This window comes from Trichoderma harzianum (assembly GCF_003025095.1).
Source record: "Trichoderma harzianum CBS 226.95 unplaced genomic scaffold M431scaffold_7, whole genome shotgun sequence".
Taxonomy (NCBI): Eukaryota; Fungi; Ascomycota; class Sordariomycetes; order Hypocreales; family Hypocreaceae; genus Trichoderma; species Trichoderma harzianum.
Window position 1 is genome coordinate 2,138,381 of NW_020209255.1, and position 14,680 is coordinate 2,153,060.

General features: G+C 53.4%; 10 protein-coding genes across 10 annotated transcripts; 4 read left to right on the plus strand and 6 right to left on the minus strand.

Moving 5' to 3' along the window:
- Window positions 1–200: 200 nt before the first annotated feature.
- M431DRAFT_145568 (hypothetical protein) lies at window positions 201–1,193 on the minus strand. The gene is made up of 4 exons (XM_024912702.1): window positions 943–1,193; window positions 766–879; window positions 587–703; window positions 201–528 (listed from the first exon to the last, which is right to left on the minus strand). The coding sequence occupies exons 1-4, from the start codon at window positions 1,064–1,066 to the stop codon at window positions 245–247; spliced, it is 639 nt and encodes a 212-aa protein (XP_024773979.1). The 5' UTR covers window positions 1,067–1,193; the 3' UTR covers window positions 201–244.
- M431DRAFT_454456 (hypothetical protein) lies at window positions 1,149–1,848 on the minus strand. The gene is made up of 2 exons (XM_024915306.1): window positions 1,319–1,848; window positions 1,149–1,256 (listed from the first exon to the last, which is right to left on the minus strand). The coding sequence occupies exons 1-2, from the start codon at window positions 1,780–1,782 to the stop codon at window positions 1,232–1,234; spliced, it is 489 nt and encodes a 162-aa protein (XP_024773980.1). The 5' UTR covers window positions 1,783–1,848; the 3' UTR covers window positions 1,149–1,231.
- M431DRAFT_496247 (hypothetical protein) lies at window positions 1,837–4,075 on the plus strand (the record flags this gene model as incomplete). The annotated part of the gene is made up of 6 exons (XM_024917469.1): window positions 1,837–1,840; window positions 1,911–1,967; window positions 2,099–2,143; window positions 2,377–2,436; window positions 2,497–2,778; window positions 2,844–4,075. The coding sequence occupies 6 exons, from the start codon at window positions 1,837–1,839 to the stop codon at window positions 4,073–4,075; spliced, it is 1,680 nt and encodes a 559-aa protein (XP_024773981.1).
- A 574-nt stretch (window positions 4,076–4,649) lies between these two features.
- M431DRAFT_454402 (hypothetical protein) lies at window positions 4,650–5,384 on the plus strand. Its single transcript, XM_024915304.1, has one exon. It carries the CDS (start codon window positions 4,762–4,764, stop codon window positions 5,179–5,181), a length of 420 nt encoding a protein of 139 aa, XP_024773982.1. The 5' UTR covers window positions 4,650–4,761; the 3' UTR covers window positions 5,182–5,384.
- Window positions 5,385–5,498: 114 nt separating this feature from the next.
- Window positions 5,499–6,227, plus strand: M431DRAFT_6519 (hypothetical protein; the record flags this gene model as incomplete). Its single annotated transcript, XM_024921680.1, has 1 exon — window positions 5,499–6,227. One exon carries the CDS (start codon window positions 5,499–5,501, stop codon window positions 6,225–6,227), a length of 729 nt encoding a protein of 242 aa, XP_024773983.1.
- A 314-nt stretch (window positions 6,228–6,541) lies between these two features.
- M431DRAFT_86390 (hypothetical protein) lies at window positions 6,542–8,236 on the minus strand (the record flags this gene model as incomplete). Its single annotated transcript, XM_024923672.1, has 2 exons — window positions 6,542–7,592; window positions 7,635–8,236. 2 exons carry the CDS (start codon window positions 8,234–8,236, stop codon window positions 6,542–6,544), a joined length of 1,653 nt encoding a protein of 550 aa, XP_024773984.1.
- A 1,525-nt stretch (window positions 8,237–9,761) lies between these two features.
- Window positions 9,762–10,928, minus strand: M431DRAFT_6521 (hypothetical protein; the record flags this gene model as incomplete). Its single annotated transcript, XM_024921681.1, has 1 exon — window positions 9,762–10,928. The coding sequence occupies one exon, from the start codon at window positions 10,926–10,928 to the stop codon at window positions 9,762–9,764; it is 1,167 nt and encodes a 388-aa protein (XP_024773985.1).
- Window positions 10,929–11,873: 945 nt separating this feature from the next.
- M431DRAFT_86871 (hypothetical protein) lies at window positions 11,874–13,037 on the minus strand (the record flags this gene model as incomplete). The annotated part of the gene is made up of 2 exons (XM_024923727.1): window positions 11,874–12,566; window positions 12,630–13,037. 2 exons carry the CDS (start codon window positions 13,035–13,037, stop codon window positions 11,874–11,876), a joined length of 1,101 nt encoding a protein of 366 aa, XP_024773986.1.
- M431DRAFT_509311 (hypothetical protein) lies at window positions 12,940–14,089 on the plus strand. Its single transcript, XM_024919263.1, has one exon. The coding sequence runs from the start codon at window positions 13,195–13,197 to the stop codon at window positions 14,074–14,076; it is 882 nt and encodes a 293-aa protein (XP_024773987.1). The 5' UTR covers window positions 12,940–13,194; the 3' UTR covers window positions 14,077–14,089.
- M431DRAFT_483103 (hypothetical protein) lies at window positions 14,064–14,393 on the minus strand (the record flags this gene model as incomplete). The annotated part of the gene is made up of 1 exon (XM_024916093.1): window positions 14,064–14,393. The coding sequence occupies one exon, from the start codon at window positions 14,391–14,393 to the stop codon at window positions 14,064–14,066; it is 330 nt and encodes a 109-aa protein (XP_024773988.1).
- Between the last annotated feature and the right edge of the window lie 287 nt (window positions 14,394–14,680).

Below are 14,680 nucleotides of genomic sequence, written 5' to 3' on the forward strand. Positions count from 1 at the left end.
TGATTGGACAATGGCAGCTCCTTGGTGACATAAGCACAGGAACACGATCAACTCCCCTGTTAACCTACAACTCTAATTGTGCTTCTATTATTGGCCATCACATGCTGCAATTGTTGAGCGCAGTCTTGTAATACGAGAATCATGCTTTTTTTATTGCAGCGTAATAGCTATTTCGTAAAAAAAAAAAAAAAAAAAAAATTGCATGCTTCGATTAAAAGTAGGCGTACTCCGTGGACGCCGAGTTTCACCTCCTAGTTTCGTTTTTAGCTTGATCAATAGACTTTAGCTCGGCGATCCGGTCGTCAATGAGGGCAATGTCTGCATCGACTCTGAGAATTTTCTCTTCCATCATGTCGATGTACTCCTGGTCTGTGAGTTTTCTCAGCGGGCTCCAGTTCGACCGAAGCCAGCTATCATTCTCGTCCTTGACTTTTGGCTTCCTGTTGCTCATGCCATTGGCAATTATCTGTCCGCCTGCTCCCAGCACTCCCCACATGGCCATGGCAGGTAGAATCTTCCCTGGCCCCCCTTCCAAGCTCAAAAGTTAGTTGACAAGCGCTGATATTAGTAGAAGCTTGTTACTCACGTATCAAGCCAGCTACTGCGCCGGCTGCTGATCCGCCTATGGTGCTCGCTATGGTTTTGTCGACTGGCCTCAACTGTTGGTCGCCTCCCATTGCCCTGACGGTCATAGACCTAGTAACTTGATGGGGTGAATAATGATTCGCATTGGTAAGAGGCGGGTTAGAGGCAGGTTAAACTTACACCAGAAGCTCCCTCCCAAGGCAAACCATTGGAATCCGGTTACAGCACCACTGGCTACAGGGCTGGTGTCCCGTGCAATGGCACCAGCAACACCAGCTAACACTCCAGCCGCGCCTTGTTTGTACATGTTAGAGCCAAAGGGTATTGTTTGCCATGAGTGAAGGATGAGAAACTTACCAGTAAATGAGCCAACTTTGACGGGAGCCACAATGAGTTCTATAATCTCTGGCGGCAAGATACCTCGCCTCTTCTGCTGTTGCGGCTGCAGGGGGACGGACGAAGGTTCCGGCTTGTCGCTCATGGTGGTCTTGAGATTTTTCACCCCACGTTCCTCTTTCTGAGTGGTGAATGTATGTGTCTGAGAGAAACAATAGTAAGGGAGTGGATGATTAAGTCGAGGGAGATAGATGGTAGTAATCTTTAACAAATAATTAAAAGAAGATGAATATATAAAGAATATATAATATTAATACAAAGTAGTAGTAGACTGGCTGGTGTTGATGGAGATGGATATCATTAGCAGGTCAGCCTTGGGAAAATGGATTGGAGGTACCTGTGAACATTTAATTCCTCGCCTGGCATGGTGGGGCTCTTGCTGGGCGGTGGAGATGATATGCACAAAACGGGTCGGCGGCTACGGGCAGTGACTTGGAGATACCAGCGATGCGCAGGCACCGCAGCCAGGCGGCCACTGCAGACGCTTGGCTGGCTAGGCACAGCAGGTATCGGCAATGTCGCAGCGCCTAGCCCGACGCGGCCTAGCGTCTCCCACTCTTGGGCGGGCGAAAATTGGAAATGGAAAAGGCAGCCAGCCCTCTCACGACGCCGCATCTTTTTTTTTCCTTGACGAGCAAATTTCACCTCGCCAACCCCAGACCCGGCATCTGGGACTCGTACTCGCGCATCCGAAGCCAATCTGGTCCCTTCATTGGCTCCTCCTCCTGCTGTCGATTCTCTTCGGCCACCGCCTATTTCTCTCTCGCCGCAGCCTAGCAAACGGTCTGCCCTTTTGCGCATCGGCTGCTGATACTGTGATATCCTTGCGCGAGCTCGCCCTTCTCAACCGCAATCATGGGTATGTCACCGAATATGGCTCTGCGGTACTGTCGAGAATATCAGAACATCCTGCTGACGCTGCTCAATAGCTCCTAAGAAGAAGGAACAGCAGAAGATGTCCCTTGGGGACTTCCTGGCTGATTCAGGTTGGTGCTTCCGTCACCCCTCCCTTGATGCCCTCGTCGACCGCTATCGATTTTGGGGGGGTCGCATCGACACCCCGCGCCGGCACTAGAATAAAAATTCCGGACCGACAACATGCTGACTCTTGGCGCAGGTTTTGGTGGAGGCTCCTGGGCTGATGAGGTTGAGGAAACCTATGGTATGTTGCTCCTGCTTGCCGAATTCTTGTCGCTTGGACCCCTGCTAATTTGTCTACAGTTTCTGGTAAGTCCATATAATATCTAATAGCGATCTGCCTGAGAAGAAAAAAAAGAAGAAGAATAAGAAAAAAGACAAGAGGAGGAAAACAAAAGAAAGAATGAAAGAAGAAAACATTGGCATACGCTCGGCTATATATGCACATGACAGCATGATATTGACCTGATGATACAGGTACTCAGGCTCTCCCTCCCGCTGGCCGTTCCATGACCACCTCTTCGTGGCAGGACCGAGGTATGAATCCTTCACGCCGTAGCCAGTGGCTGCTCATCACTCATCATTAACTCCTGCCAGGCTACTCTGTCCGCGAGTCCGTCCCCGCCAAGCTTCCCGAGAAGCCTCCGTTTACCGCCCACCTGGGCAACCTGTCATATGATGCCACCAACGAATCTGTGACCGACTTCTTTGACGGCTGCGACGTTGTCAGCGTCCGAATTATCGAGGATCGCGAACTGCAACGCCCCAAGGGCTTTGGCTATGTCGAGTTCGGCAACCTTGACGGCCTGAAAAAGGCCCTGACCCTTGATGGGCAGTCCTTTGAGGGCCGCATGATCAAAATTAAGATTGCCGATCCTCGTATGTGTTCTTCCCATCATGGTATTATATGACGAGTAAACTCCGTATGCTAATTGATGATGTAGCTCGTGGTGGCGACGGCCGAGAGGGCCGTGGTGAATCTGCCCGAGACCTGAGCGAGTGGACCCGCAAGGGCCCTCTTCCCGATCTTCCTGGAGCGAGGGGTCCCCGGTCCGACTTTGGTGAACGCCGCCCCCCTCGCGATCCCGCCTCTGAGGGCCGTTCTACTGGGACGTGGGAGCGACGCGGACCTCTGTCTCCCCTGTCCCCCCAGGAACCCGGATCCCGTGAAAGCAGCCGTGCGCGCGGACCTCAAGAGGGTATGGGAGAGCGCAGCGAGTCGTACCGCGGAGACCGTCGGGGCCCCGCAGCTTGGGGAGAGGGCAGACAAGAGGGTGCCCGTCCTCCTCGGCAATACAACGAACGACCCGAGCGCCCTGAACGCCCGGAGCGCACTCCCACCGCCGCTGAGAAGGATTTCCAATGGCGCGATCGCATGCGTCCGGATGCTGCCAACGCACCCCCCGCTGAGACTCCGGCCTCTCCTGGAGCCGCGCCCCCGGCCCAAGCCCCCGGTGGTCGCCCCCGTTTGAACCTTCAGAAGCGAACCGTTTCGGAGGTTGCTGATAGCTCCTCTTCTGCCGCTGGAGACGCCAAGGCCAGCCCCTTTGGAGCTGCTCGTCCCATCGATACCGCAGCAAGGGAGAAGGAGATTGAAGAGAAGAGACTTCAGGCCATCCAGGAGAAGAAAGAAGCGGACGAGAAGGCCAAGGAAGAGCGACGCCTAGCCAAGGAAGCCGCCGCTGCCAAGGCTGCGGCCGACGCCGAAGCCGAAGCCGAGGCTGAAGCCAAGCAGGCTACTGAGGCCGCCGAGGCCAACGTTGAGGCGAAGACAGATGCCATCGAGACAGAAACCAAGGCCGAGGAAGAGCCCAAGACTGAGCAGGCAAAGGAAAATGGTGCGTCGGAGCAAAAGGTTCCTATCCGAACTCGAGACCAGCCCAAGGATTTCAGCCAGGGACAGAAATCAAGAGCTACCGAGTCTGGTAACTGGAGATCAGCCACCAACGAACAGCGACTCTCCCGTGGAAACTTCCGTGGTGGCCGTGGTGGCGGCCGTGGCGGCCGTGACGATGGCGCGCCCCGAGGACCTCGCAACGAAAACCGGGCACCTCGTTCCAATGGCCAGCAGGCTGCTGCTCCCGCGGCCGAGGGCGACGCTCCGGCTCCGGCTGCCGATGAGGACGGCTGGACTACCGTCTCCGTCGGTAAGAAGGGACGAACTGGACGGGCGTAAAAAGACCAAAAGCAAAGCAAGAAACCAAAAAAGAGCGATTGTAAAAAATTGATGTCCATTTCCTTTCGGTTTTCATGACTAGAGATGCCGTCGCAAGATTTTCTGCCAGCGGATCCCGGTCCTGACATCGTGTGCACTGTTCCGATTTCTAAATACGTTACCGATTTCCGGGCAAGGCGTTTCTGCAGTCTCCAATCTCGTCCATCTCCAGCCGCAGACCGCTTGGATATGGCTCATGACTTTTTCGGCAAGCCAAATGATGCCGTGTCGACGCTACAAGATGTTTTCTCAATTTCTTCTCTCTTTTTTGCATCTTTGTTCACTCGAGCATCTGATGGCGTTGGCCGTTACAACGCTACTTTGTCCTACCGTGCTCTGCTGGCCGGGCTTCGAATGAAGCTTGTTTGCTTGCTGCTTGGTTGGACGGGATATAGTATAAGTTGGTCGACAGTTGCTCGGCATATGGGGCCGTAATAACGTTTTTCTTTTTTATTCTTCATTTTTTTTTCTTCAACAAATTGGGGCAGGAGGGCTAGGAAACGGTCAAAATGATGCAATTTTGTTTTTTCCATCTCATGACATGCATTTATGCGGGACAGAACAGATTGAAAAGGAGGGAGAGATGATTTGAACGATCAGCTTTCAATGACGATGATGATGACCAGCTCACGCTTTATGCAGTGTCGATGAGGAGGGCGGGTTCTATCTATTCATCTGCGGACTCTTTGGGGAACATAAAAACGGGGAATCGATCTGCGCAATTTTGTTCTTTTTGTTGCTTGCTTTTCCCGCCTTTGCTTTTCTTCTTCTTCACTTTTTCCTCTTGTTACTTTGAAGATGTTGCTCGGACTGGAACAGCGAGAGCGAGAACAAGAAAACAAAAGCTTGAACTGGACATGTTCGTTCATACCCGGATGTCGAGAGGATTGGCGGGCATGGATGCGATGTGCCTTGGCTGGAAGCCCAGGCACGGGGGGAACAACGCAGAGCAGAGGAAAAGCAAAAGATCAGACAATGATTGGCATGGGGCGGAATGTAGCCGCTTTGAAGCGAGTCTATTTGATAGAGGGCGAGGCAAAATAAAAAAGGGTTTCTATTTATTTTGACGATGACGATGATGTGACTGTTTGTGTGAAATTGTGTTGCCTGTGACTGTGACTGTGACAAGGCAGCGGGATTTGGAAATGTTTGTGCCTGGAAGGCGCCCTTTGAGATGCATGAGTGCTGCCTGCCGTGCCCAGGCCGGATATATTATATCGCGCACCCTGTCCGCTGAGTTGTGAGTCTTGTTTTTTTTTTTTTTTTCATTTTTCATCCTATCTTGACTTTGATCTGATACCCTGCAAACCACACCTCAATTTGAATATTATTTATTGTTTCAAACGTTTACAACAACAACTTCAATTAAGCAACATCATTCACAATGACGGCCTTCACTTACACCCACTCACCCTCCCTCGCCCCCCTAACAATTCAATCCCCCCAAACCCTCTCAGCAACCAGCAACCCCCCCATCGACTACCTCATGACCAGCGTCATGGTCCTCCGCCAACCTCACTCTCACTCCCAAAACAAACCCCAGAAGCCGCAAATCCTCCTCCTCCGTCGCCACCCACAAGATTCCTACCCCCTCAAATGGGAACCCCCCGGCGGCTCCATCGACCCTTCCGACACAACGGTTCTCTCCGCCGCAGCCCGCGAACTCCACGAAGAAACTAATCTCTCAAACCCTCATTTCCATACCTGGGTCGCCATGGCGAGGGAAGTAAACACTGAAGACGCTGCAAAGATGAAGAATTGGGGTGTTTTGCCGGAGGAGGAACTCGCGAGGGATGTGGAAGTGAAGATTGATGAGGGGGGGAATGTAGTTAGGGTGACGACTTTTTGGGAGACGAAGGATGTTTGGGGGAAGATGAATTTCGTTGCTACGGTGGATGAGGGTGCGAGGGTGGAGATTGATCCTGAGGAACATGTTGAGTGGGGGTGGTTTACGGAGGAGGAGGTGAGGAGGGGACGAGCTGCTGTTTTGCCTTGTGAGAATGGGAATGGAGTTGGGAAGGGGGAGAGAGTGCTGGAGTTTACGAGTCGGGCTGTTTGGGGATCTTGTTTGGAGGCGTTTAGGGTTGGTAGGGAGTTGGGCGTGATTGTGTGAGCGAAAGGATGTGTTTATGACTTCGAGATGGATCATGAAGTTTGTTTTGCTTTCTTCGAAAAAGAGACCTAGGTTGATAGAAGGATAGACAAAGAAGAATAGACGAAGCATGACATGATGCTTTACTGCAAACAATGCGTCCCGTCGCAAGTGCTGGTGCTTAAACCCATCAAAACAATATAAAATCCTCCCAAGAGAGAGAAAGAAAGAAATAGAAAAACATCAAGTAGTATCCTTGTGAAAAAAACATTCTCAACGCCAGGCCAACATGACAACAAATAAAAAACATCAACAATCAAAAAGCTCATAAAAAATCACGACCTCTTAGCCCCCATCTCCTCCATCCCATAATCATCCCAATCAGCCTCCCCAATCGCACTAATCTTCCCGCCAACAAAGATCCCCACGCCCGTCACCACGCTGCCCAAGAGGAACCAGCCCTCGAACCAGCCGTCCACAAACGCCGGCGTCAGCGCGCCCCTCAGGACCCCTCCTACAGCAGATCTCGCCTCGCTGGGGAGCTGGCTGCGTAGAAGCAGGCTCGCCGAGATGACATACGTCGCCGCTACTTGTCCGACCGCTAGGGCGAGGTTCGCCTGGGCGTGCCGTAGCAGTCCGGGAGTCCACTTGGCGAAGAGGTGGAACGTCTGGATGGCGCTGTTTGCGCTGGCCACGAGGATGACGCCGCTGAGGGCGAAGCTGATGATGCGCGCCCACGCCATCTGGTCGAGCTTCGGGTCCCAGTGCCTGGCTAGCAGCCCCAAGAAGCGGTTGATGGGATCGCTGCTGGCGAAACTGGCCGACGGCGAAGATGCTCTCCGGAGAGTCGTCAATGACGTCGCCAAGATTCGGTACACGCAGTAGGCGCTGAAGATGTATGACGGGACGAGCAAGATGCGGCCCATAGTCGTCGAAGCACGGGCCGAAGCGGCGCGTTGGTTCTTCATCAATACCAAGTTGGAAGATAAGTTGGCCTCCATGGCCTCGAGCCCGACAATCTCCATCTTGAGCGTCTGTATCTCGGCTTCCTCGCCTGTTGCCCCTCGTATCGAGCCCATGACCATCCCGACCAGTCCAGTCTTTCCCCTTTTGCTCGCTTCCTGGCTAATCTTGCGTTCCAGATACTGCAGACGATGTCGTTTCGTCGCCAACATCTCGCTCGTTGCGTCTAGCCCCGTCTGCTTGCGATTGACATCCGCCTCAGTCAACGGCCTCCGCCTAACATCGCTGCGACCAAAAGTGTGCCACGGCGCCGACACGGACGCAAAACCCGACAGCAGCGCCATGAGCGAGATACCCACGACACCAATACGCTCCAAACATGCTCTAGTCAGATCCTCGCCCATGATGCCCCTCGAATTCCAGCTTGGGCTCGTCCTCCCATCGTGATCCGCCGGCGGCGCTGACCGCAGCAATATCTCAGCCCGCGGCACGACGCTGCCCATGGACCAAAAGATGAACAGCCAGCCGCCAAACAGCACAGCCTGCAATCCCAATGCCACGCGCGGAAGCTTTCCCTTGGCCGTCCTCTGAAAGCTCCATCCCGCGCTGGACACGAGGCTACGACACTCAAGCCACGGAATCAACACCACCAACATAAACAACAGCGCCGGCACCGTAACCCTCAGCGCCAAGTTCCGCGCCGCCGGGTCAACCGCCTCAACAATCTCCGCCATGATGAGCGCGCCCAGCGTCGCCGCCAGCCCGACCGTCGTTCCAAAAGCCCACGCCGCGCCTCGCCTTCTCCAGCTCTTGGTGCCGTGCTCGGCGTGCACCTGCCGCAGCGCCGCTGGGGCGTGAGCAGGCAGGACGTGGTCGTCGCCGTCGCGAGCATCGTCTTGCGCGGCGCGGCTCAGCTTGGGGAAGATGAGGCGCACGGCGACGGCGTTGGCGGCGATGAAGACGGCGGCAAAGGGCAGCGCCGACAGCAGAGCGGCGGCTGTCACGGCGTGCGGGCTTGGAGGGACGCAGGCATCTTGGTCGCAGGACGAAGACGAAAAGGGCCACATTTGCGTCGTTGTCTTTTGGGTGGTTGTTGTCGTATGAGGTAGGTGTCGTTAATTAATCTTGGCTTTTCGTTGGGGTTTCCTTATCCCCCCTCCGCGTTCTCTCTCTCTCTTGCTTGTGTCGATGAGATCAAATCAAATCAAATCAGCCTCAATCACCCTTTCGTAGCTCGTGTCGAGAATATCCCTCCCCTCTCCAATCCAATCCCGTCAGTCTCCTTATCGCAAGCTGTCGTCGCACTTGTGTTGTCCAAATCCAACCCCCCGTCAAAGACGCCAGCATAAGTTACTCGAGAGCTACCTCTTCCTTCTTCTCAGGTACCACTAGAGGTAGGATTGTAGTAGTAGAGCAGTGGGTTTCAATCAATGCAAAGTCAATCAACGAAGCCAAGCGAATGTCTAGTAAGCAGATAGAAGAGGTAAGTGTAGTAGGTATTTATCGCAGGCAATAAAAACACCCCACGTCGACTTTAATAAGTGGTAAAAGCGCCGGCTCAATGGAAAGCTGGGTCGAGAAATACTTAGGCGGAAGCAGACAAATATAGTGCCTAGGTCGTTGCTGTCGTACCCCCTTGCAATTACTCCATACAATCAAATGTAACCCCAGGAAGAAAAAAGAATAGCGAGCGAGAGGGAAAAAAGCATGGAGGGAAGACGAGAGAAGAAAAAGAATGACGACGATCCCGTCGCTGCAATCTGGGGCCAGTCCCACCCAAAGCGTGTACCCGTACTCTGTACTTTAGACCTTCAGCGACGCAATAGACGGATAAAGCTGCATGTGGCCGCCAATTCTAACCAATTGGCATCCATAACATCATGGTGGTCTCGTACTCGGTACCCGCACCAACTTCCTTCAAAGTCTCGTCTCCCCACTGTTCCCAATGCTAAAAAGCCCACCATCTATTTTCAGCAACATCCGAACTCTACACGAATCTGCAGCAAGATGCCATGCCGCCTTAGTCATCTAATTCTTGTAAGGTTTCTTGTTTGTTTTACTTTACACTGCCCAGCCGTATCTGCCAAAATCATTCCACTTTGTGTGCTTCGCCCGCGCTGATCCTTCACAAGGCCATGCAGCTCTTTAACCGCCAAGCTGTCCCGTGTTTCGTATCGTATCAGAATGCCTACATCTTCTTTACTTAGCAATGACTGGCTTCAACATGCTTCCCCTCTTCTTGAGCCGCGTAACCCCCCGACAAACATGGATTATTCATCTCCCGTCATCGGCATCTTCACGTAATTCACGGCACGCTCAAAAGTCGTCATGCTTAATCGCTTTCTTCATCTGGCTGTCTCGGCGCAAAATCTAGATGCCATATTGCCATGCGCTAATCTTTCCCCTAAACCTACATGAACATAATCCACCGCTCTATTATTATTCCAATCCACCTCCATCAACCAATCAACCAATCAAATCAACCAATCGCTAACCTGCCTGTGTCTGCTGAGCTTGCTGTCCCGTGAATGAACCTGTGCTCACTATGCAATTCCGAATCCCCTTGCCAAATAGCTGCGAGGAAATCTCCCATCATTCTTGTTTTCTCTTATTCTGAGCGGCATTCTGAAACCATTTCTTCATCGTTGCAAGAGGTGATCTCTTTGTAGCTGCGTTTTCGGTATCGCCAGCTGCCTCTGCATCCGCATCAAGGTTGTCTTTTGCTGATTCCACAACATCGCCCTGGTTTTGAACCTGGTTAAAAGTTGAAATGCTGTTCCCTGAGCTGGTCTCTGGTACGAATGCCGACGTCTGTGAAGCAAGGGCTTCTTCAAGGCGGGCGGGCGGCCACAAGCCAGCTTCTTGTAGCATCCGTTTGAGGTGCTCTTGCTGATGAGCGTTCATCGGCTCGCCCTCCTCTTCCTCGCTCTCCTCTTCACCCTCCTGCCGCTGCTGCTGCCGCTGTGGCGACGACGTTAGCCGCAGCGGATGGTTCGTCGGGGCGTAATATTGCGACCTAGGTACATTCTGTTCGGGAGACCAATCAAGGGGTATCCCCCCTGAGACTGGCCGAACGGACTGTCCCTGAGGAGATCGCGGCACTGACACCCGCTGTGGGGACCGTTGTGCCGATGCTGGTTGAACGGACCGTCCCTGAGGAGAGTTTTGTGCTGATATCGGCTGTGCAGGCCGCCCCTGAGGAGAGTTTTGTGCCGATGCTGGTTGAACGGGCCGTCCCTGAGGAGAGTTTTGTGCTGATATTGGCTGTGCAGGCCGTCCCTGAGGAGAGTTTTGTGTTGATGTCGGCTGTGCAGGTCGTCCCTGAGGGGAACGTTGTGCTGATGCCGGTTGAGCGGGCTGTCCCTGAGGAGAACGTTGTGCTGATACCGGTTGAGCGGGCTGTCCCTGAGGAGAGTATTGCGCTGATGCCCTGGGAGAATTGCGCGAAGAAGGGGCTGGACGCGTCGAATTCGATTGCTCTCGTTGCTTCGGCTTGCTTTGCTCCACGAGGTCGTCAATCTTGTGAGCCAAATTTAGCGTGTCCGAATCCTTTGGTCTAAGGGCGACTTGCTTCGATTTCCCCGTACGCGAAGATATACTCGCAGCGTCAGATGCTCTTGAATGCTCCCCTGACAGATCATTCAACCTTTGAATCTCTCTTCTCACCTCCTGTCTGGCCTCGTCGTCGCCATCTAATAACGTTTCATCCGAAGACTCAAGCAAAGCAGTCACCCGAGGATCCTTCTTTTTTCTGAACATAGTTGAGGGTGCTTCAATCGCATTTTTTGCCCCAATCGCCAAGCTCCAGATCTTTGAATCCGAAGGCGAGGGTCGATCGTGTATAATTCTGGACCTGGAACTTGAGCCCCTTGGAGCGTGACCCTATCGGCTAAAGCGACTGACATCTCTTGAGGCAGACTCTGACTCCTTTGGGGCATTTTTGGCAAATTGGACAAGGCCGGGTTGTCTCTCTCTTCTGGCACGTGGAGCTACTTCTCTAGCGGAAGGAGGTACATCCGCGGGGAAGTCGGAAGGTTCAGCAATTGGAGACAATGAAGTTGGCAGGTCATGTACAGATCGTCTTTTCCGTGATTTCCTCCTTGATGGACCAGGCATAGAAGGATCGGCCCCATAAGGGCTCGTACTGTAATAACCGGATGTCGAAGGACCTGCTGTTGAAGGACCTGCTGTTGAAGAACCTGCTGTCGAAGGGCCTCCTGTCGAAGGGCCTCCTGTCGAAGGGCCTCCTGTCGAAGGACCGGCGGTCGAAGGGCCGGCTTCGCTAGGAATAGACATGGGAGAAGTTCTTGGAGCAGGGCCGGCTGCTGATGGGCTGTTCGTCAAGACCGATGCTCTCTAGCCATGCGGCTTTGAGCTCGGCTGCTGCGAGGTTGGCGCTCCTTGACCTTGTGACTGATTTGATGCCGATGGCTCAGAATTCGATGCCGCTGGTCTTGGTGTTTCCAGAGTCGTTGATCCTGAAGAAGGCGCCGTAGATTCTGAAGACTGCGCCCGCTGGTCTGCAATCCTCTTGTGGAGATAGCGGCTACGAGGAGTGCTATTGTCTCCGCCTCCCCTCATCGTAACCTCGGGGTCTGCCTCGCCTGCGTCACCGCCATCAGCCTTAGGAGCCACTACCAGCGTATCCTTGGAGCCTTCTACATTCTGGCACTTGGGGGCACGCCCTGGGCCGCCACGCATCTTCTACGATGCACTCCCAGAGTTCTGCCCCTGGGCCTCATCCTCTTCCTCATCCTCTTCCTCATTAATGCCCTGCCTGAGCGCGGCTGCCTCGCTGACTTCCATTTTGTGAAGCTGGTCCAGTTTCTGCTGTTGGTTGAGAGCCTCCACTCCCGTCATGACCTCAAACTCTCCTTCCTCGTCATCTTCCTCGTCATCGCTGTTGGGAGCGCTATTGGGAGCGCTATTGGGAGCGCTGGGCGGTGACGGATCAGTGGAAACGCGGCGCGCAGCACTTGTCCGGGGGCCGGCCACGAGGTCGGGAGATTTTGACCTCATCAAGACCGTCTCGTGGATGGGTTTGATGGTTGGGTCGAACTTGGCGGGCAGACCCAGCACCTTTGCCACCTGATGCGCCTCCTCTTCGCGCGGGATTTGAACCTCTAGTTCGTAGCTGCTGCTGGCTTCGCTATCGGCCTCATGTTTGCCATGGGTTGCAGCCAGCATGCTGACATATGTTTGCCGCGAGTTGTCGTTTGTGCGCTTAGCTTTTTTCTTATTCCGTTTCTCGGTAGGTCTCACGACGACGACGGGTATGGGAGAATATTGTAGGCAGTACTTTGAAAACGAATTGCGATTGTTGACGAGGCCTTGAATTCCGCCAAGGGACCGTCCTCGTGTGCCCACGATGAGCATGGCTGGTTGGTACAGTTGAATCTGGTATTGGGAGAGGATAGTTAGGTCAAGTCCCGCCAAGAGGGTGAAATTACGGCCACTTACCAGGGACTGAAAGGTAGCATGTAGCTTGCCAACTACGTACTCGAGGACGAAGGCAACAGCACTGCCTCTCTTATTCTTCGCCATGACGCCATCTAACACCTGTTGCGCATCGCTATGGTATGACTTCTCGCTAGGTCGTACGTCCTTTTCAATAACACGAACGCAGATAATTTCATCGCCGTCGTCGACAAGCTCGTCTAGAAGCCACTGAATGGCATAATCTGAGTACGAGTGCTCGTCAATGCCGACCATGAAGGTGCGCGATCTCCGGCGTGGCTGATACCCATCGTGTCTGACGTTGAGTACGAGGGACGAGGTAGCCTTCTTGGACGTCTCACCGCTGGGGACATTGTCAAAGCCGACATGGCGCTGAAATCTGTCGTGCGGTTGTGAGGTTAGTGTCGCCATTCCCGTCGCAAATGAAACAGGGGTTTTGGGTGGAAAGGGATAGAAGACGGGTGGTAAGAAGACGGAGAAAATGGGTGAGATATAAAGAAAAGCATCTAGTTGATCAAGAGTGCATGAGACATAATAATAGAGCCCAAGAGGAGATGGTGAGGGAAATATGCAAATGCCAAGGGTGAGGCATGTGAGAGGAAGATGCCGGAGATTTGCGACTGCGGCAAGTTGGACCAGGTCCGTCGAGTTCCACCACAGAAAAAGGTGCGAGCTATTCCATCTCGTTACTGGCGGGGTAAGAAAGAAAATAGCCATAACGAGAAGCTCCCGGAGCGGTGGGGCCAATGAGGTGCTGACTTTGGTCGCTTCGGCTGGATCTTGTTGGAGAATTGGATGGAGGAGAGAGTTGGAGAAGAGGCATCCAATCACCAAGCAACAGGGTATCGAAACCGGGCACCCGCAGATTCTCTGTGCTGCCAACCTCGCCCAGCGGGCTTGTGCTGTTCGCTTGAGATGCTGCACTCGAAGCCCCTCAGAGACACGACAGAATGGGATTTGGATCCCCAGGGTGCAAATAAGGAGTGCCGCTAGCGTGAGGATCGAAGGCTCCTCGGCCCACATGGACTTGACACTATCGCAACTCTACCGCTCTACCCGACGACATGCGCTCTCAAGAGAGAATCATGTGTGGTGGAACAGCAACAGAGGCAAACTCGAGAGAAATGCATTGTCCATCCCTGGTCGGCAAATTTGTGCCGAGAGCACGCGTCAGGAAGGCCTGGAGAAGCACGAGAGTGTCTCTTGTGAATTGAACGCAGAAATCCCGCCGAGCACAATGTCTTGGAGCGCCCTTGAGTCCGCCAGTACACCACTTGACATTTGCCGCATTGCCGTTTTGGGACACGCAGCATCGAGAATGGGAACACAGGAGATATACACAGAACCGGAAGGGATGTATCCGGGATTGATCGACAAGAGAGGAGGGGATGGACAGAGAGAGAAGAGAAAAAAAAGAAGGAAAAGGAAACAAGGCCCTTACCTGTTGTGAGGGGGGGATGGAGCTCGTCCCTTGGCCCCGTCCGAAGGCCGTTTCTGGGTACCAAGAGCCTTCCGCTTGCCTATAGACGAGGCTGATATAGTCTTACTCAACGGCGCTCCGCTGGGCTTTGCCAGCTCTGTAGCAAAGCTGATGCTCGAGTGCCGACGCGAAGAAGTGTCGCTAGCACTTGAGGCCAGAGGTACCGAGTTCTGGCTGCCACTAGCGTCAGATGGAGGAAAGTACTCTTCTTGAGACTCCTTTGGCGGTGCCATTGACGATGGAGAAACGTCCGAGTCCGAAGCTTGGGGTGTCTTTAGCGACTGCATGGTGAATGATTTCCAGTAGTGCTGTCTGTTTGTTAGGTACTTGTCCTGCACGAGTTGGTAAAGCTTGGTCTGCTCACTCGCTTCTGACGTTGGTAATGAGTGAACCTGGTGAGAGTTGACCCGGGTTATGAATCCAGAGGTGTTGGTAAACGGGTTATGGAGCCGAGGAAGTCGATCAGAACCAGGCAAAAAAGACAAAACTGTGATCGAGGTGTATCTGGTCGCGCTCGACTAAAGGAGAATCCCCACCTCAAGATGGCTCAATAATAAAAGAACGAGATTGAAGA